At 43.3% G+C, this 22,620-nt stretch overlaps 3 protein-coding genes and 1 long non-coding RNA gene across 4 annotated transcripts in view; 3 read left to right on the top strand and 1 right to left on the bottom strand.

Annotated features, from left to right (window-relative positions):
- arhgap39 (Rho GTPase activating protein 39) overlaps positions 1–3,968 on the top strand; it is a 48,834-nt gene extending 44,866 nt beyond the window's left edge. The window contains 1 exon segment of the mRNA XM_060066599.1: positions 215–3,968. Within this exon segment, the coding sequence (XP_059922582.1) occupies positions 215–409 (195 nt within the window). The 3' untranslated portion in view covers positions 410–3,968.
- Positions 3,763–11,706, bottom strand: lrrc40 (leucine rich repeat containing 40). The gene is made up of 15 exons (XM_060066615.1): positions 11,452–11,706; positions 10,254–10,435; positions 10,050–10,123; positions 9,833–9,962; positions 8,891–9,014; positions 8,664–8,803; positions 8,162–8,334; positions 7,473–7,563; positions 7,025–7,070; positions 6,491–6,593; positions 6,055–6,162; positions 5,727–5,837; positions 4,956–5,033; positions 4,295–4,480; positions 3,763–4,092 (listed from the first exon to the last, which is right to left on the bottom strand). Exons 1-15 carry the CDS (start codon positions 11,594–11,596, stop codon positions 3,987–3,989), a joined length of 1,797 nt encoding a protein of 598 aa, XP_059922598.1. The 5' UTR covers positions 11,597–11,706; the 3' UTR covers positions 3,763–3,986.
- A 181-nt stretch (positions 11,707–11,887) lies between these two features.
- dohh (deoxyhypusine hydroxylase/monooxygenase) lies at positions 11,888–15,613 on the top strand. The gene is made up of 6 exons (XM_060066618.1): positions 11,888–12,042; positions 12,507–12,613; positions 13,007–13,174; positions 13,362–13,438; positions 13,906–14,155; positions 14,643–15,613. Exons 2-6 carry the CDS (start codon positions 12,508–12,510, stop codon positions 14,951–14,953), a joined length of 912 nt encoding a protein of 303 aa, XP_059922601.1. The 5' UTR covers positions 11,888–12,042; position 12,507; the 3' UTR covers positions 14,954–15,613.
- Positions 15,614–15,637: 24 nt separating this feature from the next.
- Positions 15,638–19,726, top strand: LOC132468814 (uncharacterized). Its single transcript, XR_009528270.1, has 3 exons — positions 15,638–16,368; positions 17,763–17,824; positions 18,653–19,726. It is a non-coding gene; the product is annotated as an uncharacterized LOC132468814 (long non-coding RNA).
- The last annotated feature ends 2,894 nt before the right edge of the window (positions 19,727–22,620 follow it).

Genomic DNA, 22,620 nt, shown 5'->3' with positions numbered 1-22,620 from the left:
AATAAGCAGGGACCACAGCCACACATCTGACCAATCACACACAAAGACCCAACTCACCAAATCAATCAATGTACCAAAGGAACCCAAAGAAACGCACACAAAGTGACGGCAACACAAATAAAGCAGGCCGTCATAACGCATAATGTGTGTGTGTGTGTGTGTGTGTGTGTGTGTGTGTGTGTGTGTGTGTGTGTTGTGTGTTGTGCCGCGCCAGGTGTTCGCCCAGGCGGCCAACGTGTCCTACACCAAGATGGACGTCAACAACCTGGCCATGGTGATGGCGCCCAACTGCCTGCGGTGCCAGTCGGACGACCCGCGCATCATCTTCGAGAACACGCGCAAGGAGATGTCCTTCCTGCGCGTGCTCATCCAGCGGCTGGACACCAGCTTCATGGACGGGATCCTATAGCCCCCCCACCCCTCCTATAGCCCCCCCTCATCCAGCGGCTGGACACCAGCTTCATGGACGGGATCCTATAGCCCCCCCCACCCTCACAGCCCCCCCCTGTGACCGACAGTGTACACGACAAACACTCAACCTGTGCTACCTGATGACGGCCCCGCGCTAACGCTAACACCCCCCCCCCCACCTACCCCCCTAGTACAGGGACATTGTGGTGCACCATGCGTTATGCGTGCACCATTAAGTCATGGGATACACAGACCGGCACACACACACACACATATTGGCAGGGATGTCACGATTAGAAAAAAAGAAAATATAAAAATATAAAAACATAAGCAACGCGCTCACAACATCAAATGTTATGACCTGGGGGTAAAAAGAAACATTTGCCTTTTGCCGATTTGTTTGTATTTTTTTCGAAAGCTCAATAACCTCCACTAACCACCTTTTGATTGCGCGCACACACACACACACACACATCCGCGAGCGCCTGCATGCCCCCTGGTCGCATTAACACATTCACAGAGACACAGACACACACACACAGCCGTCTGGACCACCAAACACACTGCCTTCTTCAACAAAACACCGGTGTGCTTTTGACCACATTTTTTTTAACCCACCCAGGAAGAACACAAAAAAAAGAACTTCAAACCAGTGTGAACTGAACTGGGCTGAGACCAGAGCCAGGAGGAGAAGGGTGGGTGATGTATGGTGGGCTCAGGGGCGGGGGGGCCCGTGGCTCTGTATCCCGAGGGCACCCAAGTATGAAGGTGCCGAGGCAATGTCCTGGCCCACACACACACACACACACACACACACACACACACACACACACACACACACACACACACACACACACACACACACACACACACACACACACACACACACACACACACACACACACACACACACACACACACACACACACACACACACACACACACACACACACACACACACACACACACACACACACCAGCTGGTTCTTGCTGAAGTTCATGGTGGTCACGATCTGTCCGGCTGCAGCGTCACACACTTCATCTGGAATGTTTTCTGATTGCCTCTCACTGGCACACACACACTGACGCACACAGTCAATACAACGATTGAGGAGGGTCGGAGTACTGCAGAAGAAGCTAAGGAGAGGAGTAAACGATGTCCACACACACAATGGTATTTACATGGATGAAGGAATGGCTATTATAGGTATTGAGTGATTGACGTTGACCTCCCCCCCAGCCTTCAGTGTACCGGACCATTGATGCCCCCAACAACCGCTAAACCCCCCCCCCCCCCCATTCCTCTAAAAGACTGATTTACGAATGTGTCCGTCCTGTGTGGTTTGTCCGTCCAGCTGTTTTAAAGAAGCCGTATGTCCATCCTATTGTTTACACGACACATCTGCCTCACAGCAGCCCGTCTTCGATGGTCTTGAGTTGAAGGGTTTATCGAGGGTGTTCCTTTGGTTTTTAACCTGAGCTCTACGAAAGTAATTTATTTTTATTTATTTTATTTGTATTTTAATGCCTTTTTTGAAAGATGTATTATTGCTCCTCTCCATTTGTCACTTTCTAGTAAAAAGGTGTTTGTGTGGATACTTTTTTTTTCTTAAAAATGACATGTTTATACACATGTTGAGGCGTGGCCCTTTTAATGTACATGTGGGTATGTGAATGTTGCGGCCTGTACAGATGCACTGTTGTCAATCTACTTAACGCAAAAGGGATTAACTTTGTCATTTATTTTGAATACGTTTCTGCGTTCAGTCACAGAAAACGCACACACAAACACGGAAGTTCAACTGAAAAAGAAAAACGAGTATTTGACTGTAGTTCTTACATCTTTCCCTCACACACAGAATTCCTATCCCCCTCACCACCACACAAATATACATATATAAATATATATATATATCATGTACATTAAACTGATGTACAGACTGTGTAAAAAAGTAACTAGTAAATAGGCCTACAAACTATTGTGAAGCGTGAAACGCGTCAGTGGGACCACTGAGTTTCCTACGTCTGAAGGTGAGTTTGCAGCCATTTTTATCCTTCATTCCGCCCTTTCAAAGTAAGAGCGTGAAGACCATGCAGGGCTGCTGCCAACCAGCTGCAAAGCTACCAGATGGTGTTTCTTTCTGTTTTGTCTCGTTTAACCCATACCTCTAAACCTCAGCCCCTCGGCTGTCATTTTTACCCTAACAGGTCTGCGGGAAGGGGAGGACGGTTTGAAGCTCTGCGCTGACACTTTTGTAACTAAACTTAAATGTGACGTTTATCACTTTACCCCTCCCCTCTCTAACCACCACTTTAATCGTTCACAACTACAATAGGCTCCGCCCCCTGTGTGTAAGGGTCTTTTTACATAGCTATGGTATACTGCCAATGGAAGGGGGGGGGGGGACATTATGACTTGACAAGGGATGAACTGTTTATTTGTGCCCCTGTGACCACTCACTTCTCAAGGAAGTGATCTGTAAAACAGAAGACGTGTTGTGAAACATACATAATGATTGGAGTGTGACTTAAGTTGTGGGTTGGGGATGTGTGTGTGCATATGTGAGTGAGTGTCCATGCAAGAGAAGGTTTTAGATAGAATAGAACGTGTAGCAATGTTGTGTATTGAGCCGATCCAGCAAATGAACCAGTCAGCATGCAGAAAAAAGTTCTGTTTCTTCACGCATAAAAGGCATACCATTTTACACACTCAAAATAGATTTAAAAAGACAGTATTGCTACATTAAGCTTTAAAGTAAATTCACTATGATTTTTTTGTTTGGATGTCAATGGTTCCGAGTCTGTTATGACTTTTAAGAGGATTCATGTTCTAAAGACGATGTTGCAAGGGATGGGGATCTGAAGCTACCATGTTGCTCACTGCTGCTCTGCTTCGCGCCCATCTGCTCGCTCGCCTTTGTCAAAATGTTGGGTTTCTAATGTCCACCTTCATCATCCACATTCTTTTCAAGAGAGACGACTCTGGAAGTAAAAATGGATGTTTTAAATAAATGATTCAAATGTTCTTAACAAAATAAGTTTTGCTTCTTAATCTTTGTTGGAAATAGAGCAGTTTGGGATAAATTGCAACCCCCCCCCCACACACACACACACCACCATATTGACATGAGTCACAACCTAATAAAAGGCACACTGCTGAGCTTCTACAAAGAGCTCATCTCCTGACTCATGAGTAGACTACACACTTCCTGGTTGTGCTTGAGTGGTCAATTAACCAATAGCGTAATGAACTGCAGCACTTATGTAGTAGGCAGTGAAGACAAGACTACGGACCGTGAAATGGCATCTTGTTTATCATGCCTGCAATACACACACACCAAGCAATCATGATTGTGAAGCCACAATGTAAATGCTTTATTGAATATATAAGTGCTTCTCATTGGATGTAGTAAAGATGTGCTTAAAGAATTTATGGATTGTACGTTTATCATGACCTACAGCCCCATGCTTCTGTAGGGGATTTCACCTCGGGCCAATGGGCAGTGAGGTCGCTGCTAAGCCCAGATCTTGGGGGTGGGGGCAGAGGGCAGGGTGTAGCCTGAAAGGAAAAGGATTTATGTGGGGATGCGACTGCGGAGATACTCCATCACTGCATCCGTTCCCTTGGCAACGATGGCTGCCCTTGGTGTCCTGAAGGGGTTGCCGTCCAAACTGAGACACCTAGTGAGAGAGAGAGAGACTACCTTTGTGATCTACGTTTACATTTAATCTAAAAACACATTCAAATAGAAATGAGGACCAAAGTTAAAACGGATTCAGAAATAGATTTTCCTGAACTGTACTAGCAAATCGGGGTGTGTGGGTAGGTCACGTTTTAATACATCCATTTGACCAATCTGAGTGTGTGCACGTCCTGGCCTACCTGAGCGACGTGCAGAGCCCCAGTTCAGGTGCTACGTTGAGCAAGTCGTTGTTGGACAGGTCCAGAGTAGACAGAGCCCCCAGCGCCTTTAGACGCTCTGCGTCCAGACCACCCACTTGGTTGTTGCCTAGCAACACAGTCTCCAAGGAAACAATCTCGTACAGGACATCAGGAAAGCATTTGAACCTTATACCGGAAAAGGAAGGGATGGCAGGAGAGAAATGTATCGTAACTCTCCGGGTGACCTGCTAACCCAACCGGCTGCTGATGAGTGCGCTGGCTGTCAGCCCCAGCCAGGACATCACTGTACATCCGGCACGGTCCGTCTTTCAAGAATCGTGTGAGGTTGGAATCAAACTGCACAATAAATGCTTTAGGTGAATATTCATTAAGTAATATAAAAAAGGTAATAACTTGTAACTGCATTGTATAAACACTACGTTTTATAAACAAATGTATTCAGTACAACTGAATACATTTGAAGGTATATTATATAACTTAATCTTCACAGTCTAGCTCCTCACCTAAGACGATTATGCTAGCTTGAGGGCCGGTATGTGTTGGACTAGATGCCATGAAATGACACGGGAGGTCTGGAACTGCAGCTTTAACCTTAGTAGCAGTGGCTTTGCACAGTGATGTGAGCGCGTCTGCCACTCACTTGTTATAATTCAGAATCACAGAGCGCAGCTTCTTCAAGGACCCGAGGTCAGAGGGCAGGTCGCTCAGCTGGTTGTTCCTGGCAAGATACAAATCAAACAGATACAATCTAAACCGTGGTAAGAGCGGAGCCATTGGGGATGAGTATGATGCCACCACCTGCAGACTTATTTTGAAGTTTCAATATGGCTAAGAAGTGAAAAGTTACCATTATCAAACAAATCTTGTGTATTTAAAGCAAGCATAGATCCAAATGCATGAGACTCAATCAAAACACAATTTCACCGAGACAAATGGGGCAGCCATACTTGAGGATAGCAGCTTTAACTTTCAATCCTCAGCTCTTGGTGAAATGAAATTCAAGATATCGACAACCATGAACCATCAGTGTCATTGTAACATAAAATCCCTCATAGTGCGTGTGACCCCACCACTAAAACTGAGCAACAGGATGTTCCTAAGGAAATTGGTGAACGATTGGATGTTTCCAAACTCAAGTCACAACGTCCCATAAGGCCTGTCCCATACTTGATGGTGACAGGTCAATAAAAGACTGAAGCCGCAAGCACTTTGTAGCAAGAGCCAAGAAGATCCTGTAACGAAAGACGACCTGACCACCTGAAGGTCTGCTGCACTCAAGCTCGCATTCAAGTGCGCCCTCAAGGGAATGAGCCTGCAACTCAACAAGCTGTCATCCTAACACTGCTGAGGATCTGGTGGTGGACGACGCTAAGGTTCGGACAGTAGAAGTCCCATGATGCATCATCTCTACCTGAGGTCCAGGTGTGTGAGCTGAACCAGGGAGGACACCGCCGGAGAGAGGCAGGACAATTTGTTGAAGCCCAGGTTGAGCTCCGTCAACGACCCCTGGAACTCTGCTAGCCTGGGGGATGACGGGGATAGGAGAGGAATTAACATGAGCACCATGTCAGGACCTCTCCAGCCAGAGGGATGGTCATGGTGTTGTTTTATGCATGCATGCAGCACACTGTTAGAGAGTGTGTGTGTGTATATATATATATATATATATATATATATATATATATATATATATATATACGTGTGTGTGTGTGTGTGTGTGTGTGCGTGTGTGTGTGTACCTAGGGGGCAGTGTGGTCAGCTGGTTCTTGCTGAAGTTCATGGTGGTCACGATCTGTCCGGCTGCAGCGTCAAACACTTCATCTGGAATGTTTTCTGATTGCTTTTCACTAGCGCACACACACACACACACACACACACACACACACACACACACACACACACACACACACACACACACACACACACACACACACACACACACACACACACACACACACACACACACACACACACACACACTTAACCTTAGGTTCCTGTTTTATTGAAATGATCAATACATTTCTCACCAAGAACGCAGCTTTCAAAATCATACACAAATGAAACACAAATTAGAATATACGGACACCGCCAATACACACGCACAACAATGTCTGGGGGTCTGATTCTCAGACAGGTGGGATTAACCCTCCCTAACCCTTCTGTTGCTCCTTGTACCTGTAGTCCAGGATCTTGAGTGTCTGGAGGTTGTGGATGTTTACCCTGGCCTGGCTGGGTAGAGTCATGGCAGTGGGAGTCTCGTCTACTTTACCTGGCTCCTCTAAGAATGACAACAACCACAAGACTCTTCAAACACTCATACACAGAGTATGATATTAATCAATGTGTGTTGCCAGGGGGTTATTAAGGATGATTCATTAGTACAGAACTTGGCTGGCTAGCCATTTACTAGCTTGTGGCTAGCATTACAAATAATTAGAAGAGCAAGCAACAAGTAAGGTCTACTCATTCTTTTAAAAAAAACTATTTGCAATTCAATTGCCGAGTCTCCCCTATAAATCCAGATGTGCACCGTCCTAAAGCAGTCCCATAAACCACTGGCGTACTTCCAAAATGTGTTTGGACCCTTAATCAAGCAGCTAGAATATATGCATTTATGCTGTGTTCTCCTAAGTCATAGCAGCAATTCAAGTGGGCTGAATAGACAGAAGTAGAAAATAAAAATGATTCAGTCACACCACATTATATCACCTTTAATTCTCCCCCGTAAATATTTCAGCAGCTCAGTGGTTCCTTTCTGGCAGAAGGAAGCAGAATAAATATCATTATGGCGTTTTGACTGATCACTAATACAGACCTCCACAGCAGAAATAACTCAATTCTGACCATTGTTGTGTCTACCATTTTTTAATCCCAATCATTAATATGTGTATTAATGATAATTACGGTAGCAGTGTATTTAATCACCACTAAATTATTGCGCAATGGCATGGTATTAAAATGGGATTGGAGCCGACTGCGACAGTTGTTAGTTAACTAGCAGTCGGTACAAATGCCACAAGCCCTTAAGACACAAGGGAGGGATCTGTTATGAAGATGATCAAAGTGGGCTTGATGGAGGATTTTCTGATTGCAAGAGATGTTTGATGTCTGTGTGTGTGTGTGTGTAGCTGTGTATGTAGCTGTGCGTGTGACCTACAGATAGCAGGTCTCTTCGGATTCCTCTCAGCGGGTTGCCTTCCAACATTAAGACCTTCAGATTGGGAAGCAGGCTGAGAGAGGCTGGAAGACTAATGGATGGACGGACACACACACACACACACACACACACACACACACACACACACACACACACACACACACACACACACACACACACACACACACACACACACACACACACACACACACACACACACACACACATTATACCTGCTACCATATTAGCCAAACCCATGTGAAGATATCCCCCACATCTCTAGTTGCACCCACAGAGTTGGCGTAACCTTAGGCAACGGGCCAAATAGATTATGAAACTGCGCACCACACATCATGGCCACAGGCTGATAACAACCCAGCGTTGCCCCGAATCTCCCTGTGCACATACTTTGACCTACTGTAGCCGCTTGCCGGACTGTTCTTTCTATCTCACTTGAATAAACGGTAAAATCAACTGAAGGCTCATCCTTGAAAAGAACCCACAACAGTCCTTGTTTGTAATCCGGTCCGTCCACTAGGGGGGCCTCTAGAGCTGCCCGTCGAGAGCCCTGTGCAGTAACAGCCTCAGACTGTCAAACCCCTATAAGGTGGGACAGCTCTCTCCGTGGGTCACCACACTGCTTCCATACGCTAGGAGCCATGCCGGGGCGTCAGGCGGCCGGGACCTACGTGGCGACGTCGTTGTTGGTGAGGTCCAGGCGTGTGAGCGTGGCCAGCAGGGTGACCTCCTCCGGGACGCTCTGGATCTTGTTGTCCCGGAGCTCCAGGAGGGAGATGGCCGCCAGGCTGGCCAGCTGCTCCGCCTCCAGCCGCTCGATCTGGTTGTTGCCCAGGTACAGCTCCTACAGACAGACAGGCAGACAGACAGGCAGACAGACGTGAAGATGATATGATTGCATTGACCGTGCTACGGCCTGAATTTCATGTTGGCGGCATAATGTATTGCTCGGGAAAAAAAATTAACCCCGTGCAATTCCGTGCCCGCATCCAACTATCCACAAGAAAATACTAAATAAATGAAAAAGATGAACAACTATTATACCCAATATAAATAACAATAACGTGAATGGGCCAGTTAATCTAAGCCTCGAGATGTCTGAACACAAAAATGGATTCCTTTTGAAGGCCAACGTCTACAGGGTCCACGACTAGATTTTATAACCACGGTTACCTTCAGATTGGTGGCAGGGAGTTGCGGCAGGAGGCGGAGCTTGTTGTGCCTGAGGTAAAGCTGCTCCAGACTGGTCATTTCCGATAGGCTAGCAGGAACGCAGGTCAACTGGTTATTGCTGCAGTCAAGCAGCTTCAGACCTGTAAACGCACAACAAGGTCTGAGTACGTTCCCTCTAGAGACAGAACGCGTCTCACATGAGGTTAGACACATAAAAGGGTTCTCACTTGCTAGTTTGGCCAGACTGTCAGGCAAGGAGGTGAGCAGGTTGTGGGACAGGTCTAGTTTCTGGAGACAGGCTAGATGCCCCAGGCCGGAAGGGAGGGAGTTTAAGCGGTTGCTGGAAAGGACCTAAAAACAAGCGAAAGCAACACCTAGTCAACCAGGTAAAGAAAAAAGTAGTGTTTCCAACCTGTGGTGTGGGTACCACTGGTGGTATGTGAGGGTACTGCAGGTGGTAGGGGAAATTGTTTTTTAACATGGAGAAATTTTCAATGATAGAAAAAAGTTTAAAGACTTTAAAATGTATATATTATTAATATAGTTCAGAAAATATATGGCTTGTTTTTATTTAAAGAATAGCTTTTCTTACATTCCACTGCAATGTTTTCCATTGTAATGTTATCCATTGATGTATTTATTTATTTAGTTGGCAAGTTAACACAATGGGAGCATAAGCAGCATTGCAGACTTATTCTTCTACTGTTTCCTACTGGCCATAGACTTGCAGTAATATTTGTGTACAAATGGGGCGCTTGCGCACTTTGCATAGCCACTACATCGATATTTATCTACTTATCCTGTTTGCTTATGAGTTGGTTCGCGAAAGGTCTTGAAGGCAATTAAGTGTCTTCAAGTGCTTTAGCACATTAAGTAAAAGGTTGGGAACTAGTGTACTACAGTGCAGTGTCCAATATATAAAATAATAGTTTGACAAGAGGGACAAGAGTGCCAAATCAGAATGAGTCAGACAACAGCATCTTTATTTAATTACAAAATAACTACATCTAGAGTGTAGCCATTTCAATCAATTCAGTGTAGGTGGGGTACTGTGTGTTGAAGTATTGATGTTTAGCAACTGTAAATAAACTACAAAGCAGCGTGTCGTACTGTTCTACACAAAGCAGTGTGTAGTCCAAAACTCTTTGAGTTAGCATTGGTTATCTTACCAGCTCAGTCAGATTGTCTAGTTGTCCCAGCTCTTCGGGCAGCGTTTCTAGAAGGTTGTTCTGGAGGGTCAAGCTGTGCAGGTTATGCAATCTGCACATTTCCACAGGCAAGGTGCTCAGCTGGTTGTTACTGGTTGACACACAAAACACACACTGCATTTGGCTGTTGAATCATGCCTAGTGGTCAGAAAATGTGTGCGCGTGCGTGTGTGTATACCTGAGTCGGAGCTGCTGTAACTGCCCCAATTCTCCCAGAGCACCGGGTAAACTGGTCAGCTTGTTGTCATGGAGCTGACCATCAAAACAGTATGCAAAACAGGAATAAATATAACTTTTTGTCATGCTTGATGCAATTAATTAGTTTATTATTATTTACACTGGCTTCATACAGTTACTAATTACTAACTCTATCCTCACTTACGTCCAGTGTGGTAAGCCCTGGGAGGAGTCTGATGTCATCCGACAGTGTCGTGAGCTGATTGGAAGAGAGCAGCAGTTTGATGAGGTCTGTCTGTTCCCACCAGCGGTCATCTGCCCCAAATGACAGATTCTTATTGGCTTCCTCTGGCGTGTCCACATTAAGGCGGTACACATTCTGGGGGACTGAAACAGACATCACTGTGGTTAGTATTACTGGTAACTAGTAGTTTAGCGACCAGATGTGTGTATGGCACTTTGACGGGTGTGTGATTATTACTACAATGGGATATACACATATAATAAATACACACACAACACAGCAGGACTCCATTTGTAAGGTATTGGGTTGTGTGGCTTTTGAAAAAAATCAGCATTAAGCACACTGTAACAGCAAATACATTCCTCTTATGCCATGCAACTAGTTACCTACCACTTTATAATAGAGTATCTCAATGATGTCCAACATTGCTGGTTGCTGGGCTTGGCTTTGTTTCACGACGTTTCTTAACTACACAGAATATTATATTATTCTATAAAATATTGTGGAAAAGATTTGATTTGGGCAAGACAACTAAATCCTAAAAACTCCTGCTATTCTGTAGTCTGATGCAGGCCTATACTAAAGGAAGAACTATCTTCTACACCAGTAATGAAGGAGAACAACAATAAAATATCCTCTTAATTAGTTCAGACTTTGACCCTTCGCTGACCTGTCAGCAAGGAACCAAGTTCCGCCAAGACATACAGGTCTCCAACACGAGGTTTCAGGTCACGTCAAGAGACCAAAATAAAAGGTGATCAGCATTTCATAAACTACTGGCTCATGCATGAAAAAATAATGCTACCCGATTACATAATCCAAAATGTGAATATCAATAAACGACGACAACGACAATGACGACAACTTGACACACAATTGTATAAATATATAATAAGGTGAAACTAGTCTCCAACTCTGTACTTGCTTGCTTTAATCGATCAGATCTCAAATCAGCATTGATTCAAAACAATATTCTATCCACTCTCCTGGGTATACATATTAAAAACAAACAATCCTTTATAACTCAAACACTGGGTTGGGTTGTCTACAAGACGTGATGTTACCAGGTACCTGTTATTTACTATAACAGGTACCTATTACCGTTATAACTATAACAGGTAGGTAGGTACCCATTACTATATGCTTGGTGCAGCCTTACCTTCAGTTAGCCCACGACCCGATAAGTTGAGCTGGCCGCTCTTTCTCGCAGCGTTCAGCAGTCCGTTGGGAACGGCTGGTTCTGCCTTGTCCGTCTGAAACCCGGACAGGGAGTCCACTCTACCTCCTCTTTTGAAACGAGACATTGTTTGGAATGTATTCAACTACATACATGCATACACAACTTCTGAAATGGACATAACCGAGTGTGTGTTTATCTTCACTTCGCTGCCACGCCCTCATAACAGCTTCCGGGTTACATAGCGCTTTCAAATTAAGGCCACGCTCCGTGTTTTCGGGAGCATAAGACTCTTTAAAGGGCATTCCGCAAAGGAATTGTTTCACGGTTTGAACTTGACTTCAGGATATATTCCCATAACCACGTTTTGGATACAGATAGCAAAGTCTGCATTAGATCTGTACTACTGTGCCCTCACTTGCCTGGTGAGTACTTTTATTTGGTAGTGAGTACAGTCACATATCCGGAAGTACTTCACCAGAGCTCGGCCCATGCGACAGTGAACCGCTTGCATAAAAGCAATAGAGCAGGCTAGCAACTAACCCAAACAGCTCACTTTGGAAGTCTTATTAAGTGAGTATAATATAGTATGGATTTCTATTTGCCTGACATTTGATGGTCCACTATGAGGACTGTATCAAATGTAACCAATCCAAAGTGTGGCCAAGCTGATACTTACCACCACGTCTACTTGCTTTCATAAGCACAGCGTCATGGACATACTTGCGTGAATGGTTCCATAATAACTATAGTATTACTGTTGTCAGTTGAAGGATGTGTTCTGTTAGATGGGTTTTAGGGCTAACTATTAAAGTTATTCAGAAAAATATTTAATATTTACCCCCAACCCCCTGAAACATATTACATCTATCTATCTTGAGACCATATTTGTCATACAAACTTTCTACTTTAATAAATTGGGGGTCTACATTGGTCAAAATAAGTCAGCAATATAATTACTATCTTTGATGAACCTGCTGCAATTACCGACTATCTTGTCTTGACTACACGTATTTGCTTGTTCCCCACCTCACCAGTATGGCCAGTCCCGATCAGATCAGGGCCATTGGCAGCGTCCTGGTCGACCCCAGTAAGGACCTGTCCCAGCGCTTCAGGGCGCTGTTCACGCTGAGGAACCTGGGAGGTAATGCACCTACTGGACCCTTGAGTCTCTTGGCCACTCGTGTATCATGGTCAATAATGTATAGTTGCAATAATGTAGCATACACAGCAATACTGCCAATAATGTCCATCTCCAATGTTGATAATCTTCCTATTTATTTTTGCATCTTCATTTCTACTACTGTCATTGTGCATGACAGTAGTAGAAATGAAAGTAGTAAAAACCCCAACATACATTTCAGTTGGGGTTGTTTTACTACTTCTTGGATGGATTAAGTATTCTCATATCATCTTCAAAATGTAATGAATAATAGTGGTAGTTTAAAACGAAGCTTTCGTTTCTTCTATACATTGTCCTTTATACATCTATTGTACATGTATTGTAACTGCATGTCAATACTCTCCAAACATTTAGGTTCAGAAGCCATAGAGTGGATTAGCAAGACGTTTGTTGACGAGTCTGCCTTGCTGAAGCACGAGCTTGCCTACTGCCTGGGACAGATGCAGGACAGACAAGCAATACCCACACTAACGGCTGTCCTGAAAGACACCAAGCAAGACCCCATGGTCCGTCACGAAGCAGGTAGGGCTGGCTGGCATAGGGAAAGGAGAAATGTTAAGAGAAATAAACTCCAAACATGTTTAACACTTTCAACCTCCATGCATAACCTCAATTTTTATATGTTGTCATTCTTGTTGCGGCTTGGCCGAATACTGATTTATTGTTCTGAAAAAGTCCTGTGACGTCTGTCTGTATTTTGCATCTCTAGGTGAGGCTTTAGGTGCGATTGGTGACACAGAAGTTCTGCCAATACTTGAAGAGTATTCAAAGGACCCAGTCATTGAGGTATAGAATCACTACTATAAACAAACTATATTCATTTTTTCAGCAAGTACAATCTGCAACGATAACAATATCAATATAATTTATGTTAGATTATTATGGACATTTATGTTATAAATGTATTTTTTTCTTACTTTAAACCATGTTGATGCTTTTGTCAACCATGTCTTTATTAAGAGTCCTCTTAATACGCAATTTTCAAATGTCATCACATTCAGTAGATCAGACTCCACCACTGAAACATTTCACGTTAATAAAATAAAAAAATTACTGAAATAGTCCACGTTCCACTTGTTCTTGGGTGAACCTTTCATGGGCCCAAGGCTAGTGTCAACACTCTGCTTTAAAACACAACACATGGGTCAGAGGGTTACTGTGTGCTGCCTGTAGCACACCATGCAGCGGGGCGACGCCAATCCATGGAGCCCTGAGAAGTGTCATAAAGCGCAGTTCCCCTGTCTCTCCTGTAGGTGGCAGAGACGTGCCAGCTGGCGCTGCGCCGGCTGGAGTGGCTGCAGAGCGGGGGGAGCGCTGAGGACGGCGCGGCGGACAAGAACCCCTACTCCTCCGTGGACCCGGCCCCTCCCGCGGCCAAGAAGAGCATCCCGGAGCTGCGCACCAACCTGCTGGACGAGACCCTGCCGCTGTTCGAGCGCTACAGGGCGATGTTTGCCCTCCGCAACAACGGCAGCGAAGAGGCTGTCCTGGCACTAGGGGATGGTGTGTGTGTGTGTGTGTGTGTGTGTGTGTGTGTGTGTGTGTGTGTGTGTGTGTGTGTGTGTGTGTGTGTGTGTGTGTGTGTGTGTGTGTGTGTGTGTGTGTGTGTGTGTGTGTGTGTGTGTGTGTGTGTGTGTGTGTCCTTGCATCTGTCAAACCATTTGCCATGGCAATAAAAAAAAATTATTAGGCATGGCAACTTTATTTATATATATCTCTTCATACACGAGGCAGACTCAAAGTGCTTATAGCTTAGACTTTTTGCTTTCTGTCAGTGTTGATACCTTTCTTTGTGCTGAGGTTCTATTACAATGTAATGAAGCTATTGGTAGATTCATATATAAGGCGTTACTCATTGATTTTTATTGATTTCATTACTTTTATTTGACCAGAGCAGACGGCTTAATCAAGAATTACAATGTAAAGTCATTGACGATGACGAGCCCGTCCGCCTCCATCAACCCCTCTCTGCCCCCCCTCCCTCCACCAGGCCTGCAGTGCTCCAGCGCCCTGTTCCGCCACGAGATCGGCTACGTCCTGGGACAGATGCAGCACCCGGCCTCGGTGCCGGCCCTGCGCGCCGCCCTGGAGCGCAGCGGCGAGAGCCCCATGGTGCGGCACGAGGCGGCCGAGGCCCTGGGCTCCATCGGCCAGGAGGAGTGCCTGGAGGTGCTGCAGCGTCACCGCGGCGACGGCGAGCGCGTGGTCAAGGAGAGCTGCGAGGTGGCGCTGGACATGCTGGAGTACGAGAGCAGCGGGCAGTTCCAGTACGCCGACGGCCTGGTCCGGCTGCAGTGTTGACGCGGGACGGACGGACGGACGGACGGACGGACGGACGGACGGACGGACGGACGGACGGACAGACGTGGGGGTTGGGTCACTACACTCCCCGAATTTTGGCGAGGAATTTTTCACGGATGTTTAGTTGCTGATGGGGGAGGCGGAAAAGTACTTCATCGCCGAGGAAAGGACAGAACCTGATCTTAACTGTCAACGTAAAGGTCAACAGAGTTGTACGTAATAAACGATGGCACTGGACTGATGGAGTCGGTTGTTTGATGAAGCACAACCAAGAGTCCGGCTGCACATGGTTCTGCAGGGCTTACAAGGGCCGACCGTCCAGTGGGGTCAGGGGTGTGTACTGTGTCCAGCAGAGCCACGAGTAGCCTATGTGTGACCAGGATGGGGAATGAGAGGATCACGTGTTGTGCCTTGAAGGGTATATTATAAAACTTAATTTATACAAGCTTCAATGACCGCTTTATATTTTGTTGTACTGATTATGGGGTTTATTCCCCTTATTATATTATTTGTGTTAAACTGGTTTCAACACTGATGATGTCTTCAGTTATTGCTATGGTTTGACATTATGGAATGAAGCCTTGGCTTGCATTTTAAATCAATCATCTATCAACACAACTATCTGTCATCTAACAAAAACACAATAAACGTTCTTCCGAGCCCCAATATCTTCATAACACCTTTTTTTAAATCTTATCAAAAAAAGGGATCTTTATTTTACATGTATATTTATAATGTATTTTTTATCTGCCAATTGCTTAGTTCCCGGGATCTGTGACACTTAAAATAATAGAATATGCATACAAGTTTATTATCAAGGTACTGCTTTTAAATTGTTTCTTTTCTAATCTGTAAACCTCTGGTCAAGATTGAGTATTCATGTAACATATCAGACTGCATTCCAAAAATATGTTAATACCATCTATTAGAATAATTTGGCAATGGAGGCTTAATGATAATGATGGCTAAATGTAAAGTACCCCACTATATTTCCTCAATATATTATATTCCATATTTTAAATACTGTGACAGTTCCTGCAGTCTGGTTTGAAAAAGGGGGGACTGGCATGTTTGCAATAATGTGTTCATCAGTACTAAACATGAGCATCGTTCGTTGTTGGGGAACTAGTCAGCCTTCTTGAGTAGGACTAAGGGGTTTCTGTACCTGAGGTTTAAGCAACGTGTAGCAGCAGGGGGTGCCGTGGAAGATTGGAGAGGCTCTGAGTGGTTCTTTCGAGTTTCCTTCATTACCCAACGGGCTGACGGAGAGAGTGGGACGCTGCGGCACCATGCTCCATCCCCTGGCTGTGTTCGTGCTGGTCGTCAACGTGTCCATCACCGTCTTCTACTGGCTGTTCATCCTGACTGAGGCCTTCAAGCAGAGGAAAGCGGAGGACCAACAGCCTGCATAAAAGGTACTTTATGTAACATGTTGTATGGGCTTTTAATATTTTTGATGTATAGGTTGTATTTTTTAAGGTGACGAGGACATGGGATTGACGGTAGTCCCCTGCCAGCCCCGTATGACAGAAATCTAGATGCATTTTTATGAAAAAAGTGCTAGTCAAGTCCAGTAGGATCTCGATTTAAGATCATTGAACCGCCTGAATGGCAGCCATTTACCAAAATGTCCTTGATAACATAACACAACCATTTCTAAGAAAAATTGTATTGTTGGTCAGATTATATTAGGTAGATCTAAACGTTGTATTTTGCAATCGTTGTCTTTTAATCTTGTTTAACGATAGTCTTTCAATTTAGTCTTTCGAAAAAATATGCAGATGTGTTTATTGTTGAATGCATTTTCTCAACGGTTTCTAGGGTTCTTGCTGTAGTCTCTTGACCAACATAACCTTTCAACAGAGTCCTCCTTAAAACTGAGATAAGTGGCTGACTGCCAGTTGTAGATTAAATGTCTGTGCATGGCTAATACTATTGACTATATTCAGGGAGATTTTTGCCACCTAATTAAAACTCAGCTAAGTGGCAATACTTGAATTATAAACTAATAGCTAACATAAACCCATTTTGTTGTGCTAGGGATCCTAGGGATTGTACAACGAGCAACAAAAACTGGATAATTAAAAATGAATATCACATAGTGATCGATGCCGTGGGGGAATGTCCATTGCAAATTATAGAGATTCATTAACCTTGAGTGTGAATGGATTATCCAGGTGTCCTGTATGTGTCGGTTTGTGAAGGACAAAGAGAGGCCATGTCACAGATTATTCTAATCCCTACATACGCCGGGTCAATTCAACTGGCCGTTGTCATTGGTGAACAGAGCTGTCTTTCAGTGTGCTGGTAAAATAACAACGATACAACCTCTATGAATCTGAGCTACACTGACAGTCTAATCAGAAAATCAACATAGAAATGTTGAATCCTTCCAACGATACGAGCAACACAACTGACCTACCAACCCGTACCGACTAACTACCCTGCTCCGAAACAAACCAGATGATAAGATTAACAGACTGGAGCAGCTCCAGTCATTTGAGTTATGTCATCAAAGCTGCGCGATTGACCCACAGACTATACGACCCGCAGGTGTTCTTCTACCTGCGCCAACATAACTGTCTTTCAACTGACGAGCAATCTCGAGAACCAACCTTTCAATTGAACAGCTGTCCAGCACAAGCAAGGAACCTCAGCAGCCAGCTCACTTTCATACCATTCCTTCGGCACATCTAAGCAGCCTTTCCACCTCTACCAGCCATCCAGTAATATGCATCCGCTGTCGGCTTGGATACTGACTGTCAACACCTCTTTGACGTTGTTTCTGTGGAACTTCCTGTTTCGGCAGGCCTTTTGCAAGAAAGTGGAAGATGACCCGGAACCCGCGGACCCCATCACAGCATGAATAAGGTACTTTTTTTTCATGACTGAACAGTAGTATCAAATTATAGAAATAGTAATGATATTTATTTCCTTTTAAGTATATAAGTCATGCTTAGGGTCAGCCATGCTGTTCCTAGGATCCTGCCACCAATAAGAATCATCTTATATCCAAGCCCACTTTCCATCGAGGCTTACCAGCATGGAGTCCCACAGCATGGTGCAGTCTGTTCAACAACACTATGTTAGTGCTATTGTCCTTTTAATCAGCTTACGCTTTTTAGAAAAACCCAAGCTCCTGTAGCTCGCTTTAACCTCTACACACCAGTCCCGCTTTGACGGCTTACCCTGGGATTTACCACCACAAACACACACACACATACACACACTTTCAATTGAGAGACTATTTTAATTTGCTGTGCGTACCTTTTGTGCTTCTATCTGTAAAGTAGCTGTTGTTTCCGCCACGGGGCCCTGTTATCAGATTATATTAATCAATAAACTTGATAATATTACGTTCCATTACATTTTTGCCACCTTACAGCCAGCACATTTGCCATTAGAAGTAAAACCTAATGCATTGCACATCCATGGCCTTCAATAGATTATATATGATTATAGATGATCTATCATCATACATGTGATGGTAGATAGATGAAGATAGATTATCTATCATATATTTGATGATAGATATATGAAAATAGATTAGCTATCATCATATTAGTGGGATACATATATATAGTGGCCTAAGATACATAGTGGCCTAAGATCCTCCTTGTCCATGAGGAATCATTTCCTCCATATACACACACACTATCAATTCACGCACTGTGTTTGTGTTTTTTGTTTCTTTTGCAGTACACATACCTGGCTCCTTCCTGCAGGGGGCTTGCTTCAAGTCAAAAGGACCCAACCACAGCAAGATAGAGCAGAGAGGTGGAGAAGAGGGGGCGGATCATTTCCAGAATACTTTCATAGCTCCTACATTCATGGTTTTGAAGCGTGGTTCAGTTGTTGATCATCTAACACTTACCGTAACTGGAAGGGTTTGTATACAAAGATGAAAGAATCAAGGCAAAATTGGAGCCAACCAAATTTTCCGCTAAACGTCCCCCTCTCAGATATCTTTTCATCTTAGTACTCCTTTCAACAGCACAAAACATTTGAAGGTGAGGTGAGGTGTGCCCTTCAGATTCAACACATTTTATTAAAGGTACAGTGTGTAGAATTGAGGGGCATCCAGCAGAATAGACTTGTCCAAAATGGAATATAAAATTCATAAGTTTTCAGTTGGTTGCAATCTTTCATAACCAATTTCCAACAACAAATATACCTCTTTTGAAATCGTCCAAGTACCCCCTCCAATCCTCCATAGATATGTTTTAATATCAGAAAATCATCCCCATTGATTGATAGATGAGTGTAATTAGGTTTCATTAATTTGATATGATATGGATATAGGATGTATGACACATATATATCTGAAAATGATATAGATTATATATAAATTATAAAGAAAATACATAGTTGGAAATGCAGTGTGTTACAAAATAAAAATATATATCGTGTTTTCAAAGCTGAAATTGTGTTTGTTGTAGTAATACTTTGGCACTTGTTTAAGAGACATTAATAAGTGATGCTAATGTTAAAGCTAAACTAGGTTCCCTATTATAACAATCCCTCCCTCCAAAAATATCATCATTAATATAATCAACATTTGATGAGTCATTGTCACCAGCATGAGTATGAAAACATGGCAAATAAGCTTGACCTATCACCTTTCACCCAACCCTAGAGCTTGGAAAGAATATCATCTGGGGAATTGTTTTTGTTTGTTGTGTGTTTTGTATAATTACAATGAAATGAATGGCCTTGCCCTTCAACATTAAAAACAACACTGGAATAATTAAACGTAGCCTTATAATTTATTGTCAATATAACATATTGAGGGTTAATGCTTGACAATTCCCTTCATTAATAATGGTTACTGAACTAAAATTACTGGATGTTTCGTTTATGGAACCCATAATTCTTATCAGTCACGTATCAGACTCAAACCTGAATATTGGCATTAACCATATTCCCTGTTTTAGCAGTAAGGTACTTCCAGAGGACAGATAGGCCTGCAGTATTTATTTGCAACATTCTATGGGAGACTTGCGTAGTTCATCTACTCATCAAAGATCCTTTCAACCATCTGAGTTGAACAACTCACATCATTGTTCTTTACAGCCAGAGCCATCTACAGAGTCATTGAGGAGCCCTAAACTTCATGGCTGATAACAAAGTTTGTGATCAGCCATGATAACAAACCAGAGTGTTTCTGGATGGCGTTTACTGTTTTTGTAATGTTATATGCCAATTGAATGGACACAAATGATAAATGAAGGTAGGTATATTGATAAGATAGCCTACCCTTGAAGAGCAGTGTGCTAAATCCGGACGTTTATATTTAGTTAGTCGGCTAGGCTGGTGTACAGTCAGATCAATCTGTCATTAAGGCTATTTAGGGTCAGAGGAAAGTAGGTCAAGCCAACTTGAAATAAACATTAGATGGTTTATGCATTAGAAAGTTATTATTAGGCTATAATTATGATGAATGGAGAGCCTTGTCTGAACTGGTTTGTGTTGAACCTGGTTTTAACCTGATGAGCTTAGGGGAAATATGAATAAATAAAAAAAACTTAAATGTTTCCAGTTTAATAGTTTAATTTGCTGCCATAAGCTCATCTGTATTTTTCACGCTTCCACCTTTCACTATTTTCCTTTTTAACTTTTAATGTGTTTCAGTTTCCCTCTTTTTATTATTGTTATTTTTGTGGTTCATAGATATCTATGCACAATGAGGATTTCAGGTCTGGGTCTCAGTTTTGCACTGTGTGTTTTTGTGAAATAATTAGTATTTCACAAAATACTAATTTGTATTTCTTCTCAAACACTGAGATTTAAAAAAATATATTTTGGGCTGAGGATTCAGAGGTTATGGAGAAGATCGCTTACCAGTGTGCGTTCAAGAACATGCAAAATAATGACATGTCCAACTTCTAAAAGGTTCCTGAGGGATGTCTGATCAGAGCAAATCGGAGTTTCTCAGAAAAGGTATGATTTGATATCTTTCTCCATTTATTCAATTTAATAATTATGGTGCGTTTTTCTTCCTCTGTTTTACAGCCATTATTGGGGATTCCAAAAACCACCTCACTTTGGCAGAGGTAGACTATTTTGATTCTGTTTACAAAGACAAAATTAGTGGAGTTGCAGGGGAATAAATGGCTGAATGGTGCATGGGTGTGCTTTTTAAACAAAACGTTTGGATTGCCCAAGCAGATTTTTTCAAATATGAGCATAGCCAATTGTGTGAGTAAGAAGCTTGATTTTTCCTGACCAATTTCGCAAATGTGTATCATATGCCAGAGCAAATCAAACATGAGCTCGCAGCTCATTCCCAGACAAAGTCAGACCGTAATTTTCAGAAGAATCACAAAGCTGGGTTATGTTCGCTGAGCCAGAATCTCTGCTCATTTTAATTTGGGAAAGACCGTTCCAACTGCTCAAACCAATACTCAATATCCCCGGCCAAGCCTCTTTCCCCTCGCTCTACCAACATGATGGTGCAGCAGGCAACGCTGCCTAAAGCTTTCACTCTATTGATGGCTAATATTGACTCCACGTTTATATCTGGAATTGTAGTCGATATCTTCACAGTATATGACAAAAAATGATTCATTGCGAGACACTTCTTGACAAAAATGTATTTGATTTAATGGAGCATGATCATGGGAAGCAGCCTGAAGAACTGATGTCAACCCAGGCCTTATCTTAACCCCTTTGATAGCTTGGGAGAAAACCAAGTAAAGTAGATTTTCCTTTTTTCATGCATGTGTGTGAGTTAAACAGTGATTACAAATATAATGTAACAAACAATCAATACTAATACACAATGACATGATAATAATATGCGAAATGGATGTCAACACACGCACGCACACACGCACGCACGCACGCACACACACACACACACACACACACACACACACACACACACACACACACACACACACACACACACACACACACACACACACACACACACACACACACACACACACACACACACACACACACACACACACCTCAAGTCATAAAGCCGCACAAACTCCCTCTGGTCTGTAAACTTTGAACTCAATTATAGGACACACACACACACACACCCACTCTAATTTAATAGCTTGTTAATATGTGTCAAGGACAAGAACGCCTGACTTAACGTTCCTTAAGGTAGAGACCAAAGGTCCGGTCCTGTCTATAGCTGCTGTCGAGGAGTCAGGTCCGCTTGTAGTGTTTGTGTTTGAGAAGTCGTTGTCAAAGGTCCTAGTGTTCGTGTTTGTGTAGTCGTCTTTGGTTGTAGTGTCGGCTGCCTGGGAGAGGACATTAAGGATGTACGTTTCAGGAGTACTTATCGGTCTGCTACTGTCAGTTGCCAGCTGCTCAGCTAATAACGGTATTGTTCCTTATGGTATTTTTTCCTATTGTATTATTGTCTGTTCTCTTTGTGTTCTTTTCTGATCTGTTGCATTTAGTTCAATTTGGTTTGGTGTTTTTTTTTTTTAACCCAGGTCCATGTAGTCCATGTAGTTAGTAATTATGTAACAACTCTTTAAGGTGCCAGAGCCCCTGTGACAAAGACTAGAACTCTCCAACCCTGGCTAGTTGGTCTGGCAGCTGTGGCTGGCTTCCTCTTCATCGTCTTCATCATGCTTATTGCTAAAAGACTGATGAAGAAAAACAGGTCAGTGTTCTCACACACACACACACACACACACACA

Source organism: Gadus macrocephalus, chromosome 12, assembly GCF_031168955.1.
Source record: "Gadus macrocephalus chromosome 12, ASM3116895v1".
Classification (NCBI taxonomy): domain Eukaryota; kingdom Metazoa; phylum Chordata; class Actinopteri; order Gadiformes; family Gadidae; genus Gadus; species Gadus macrocephalus.
Note: the sequence above shows the minus strand (reverse complement) of the source record. Positions and strands in the feature narration are given on the sequence as shown.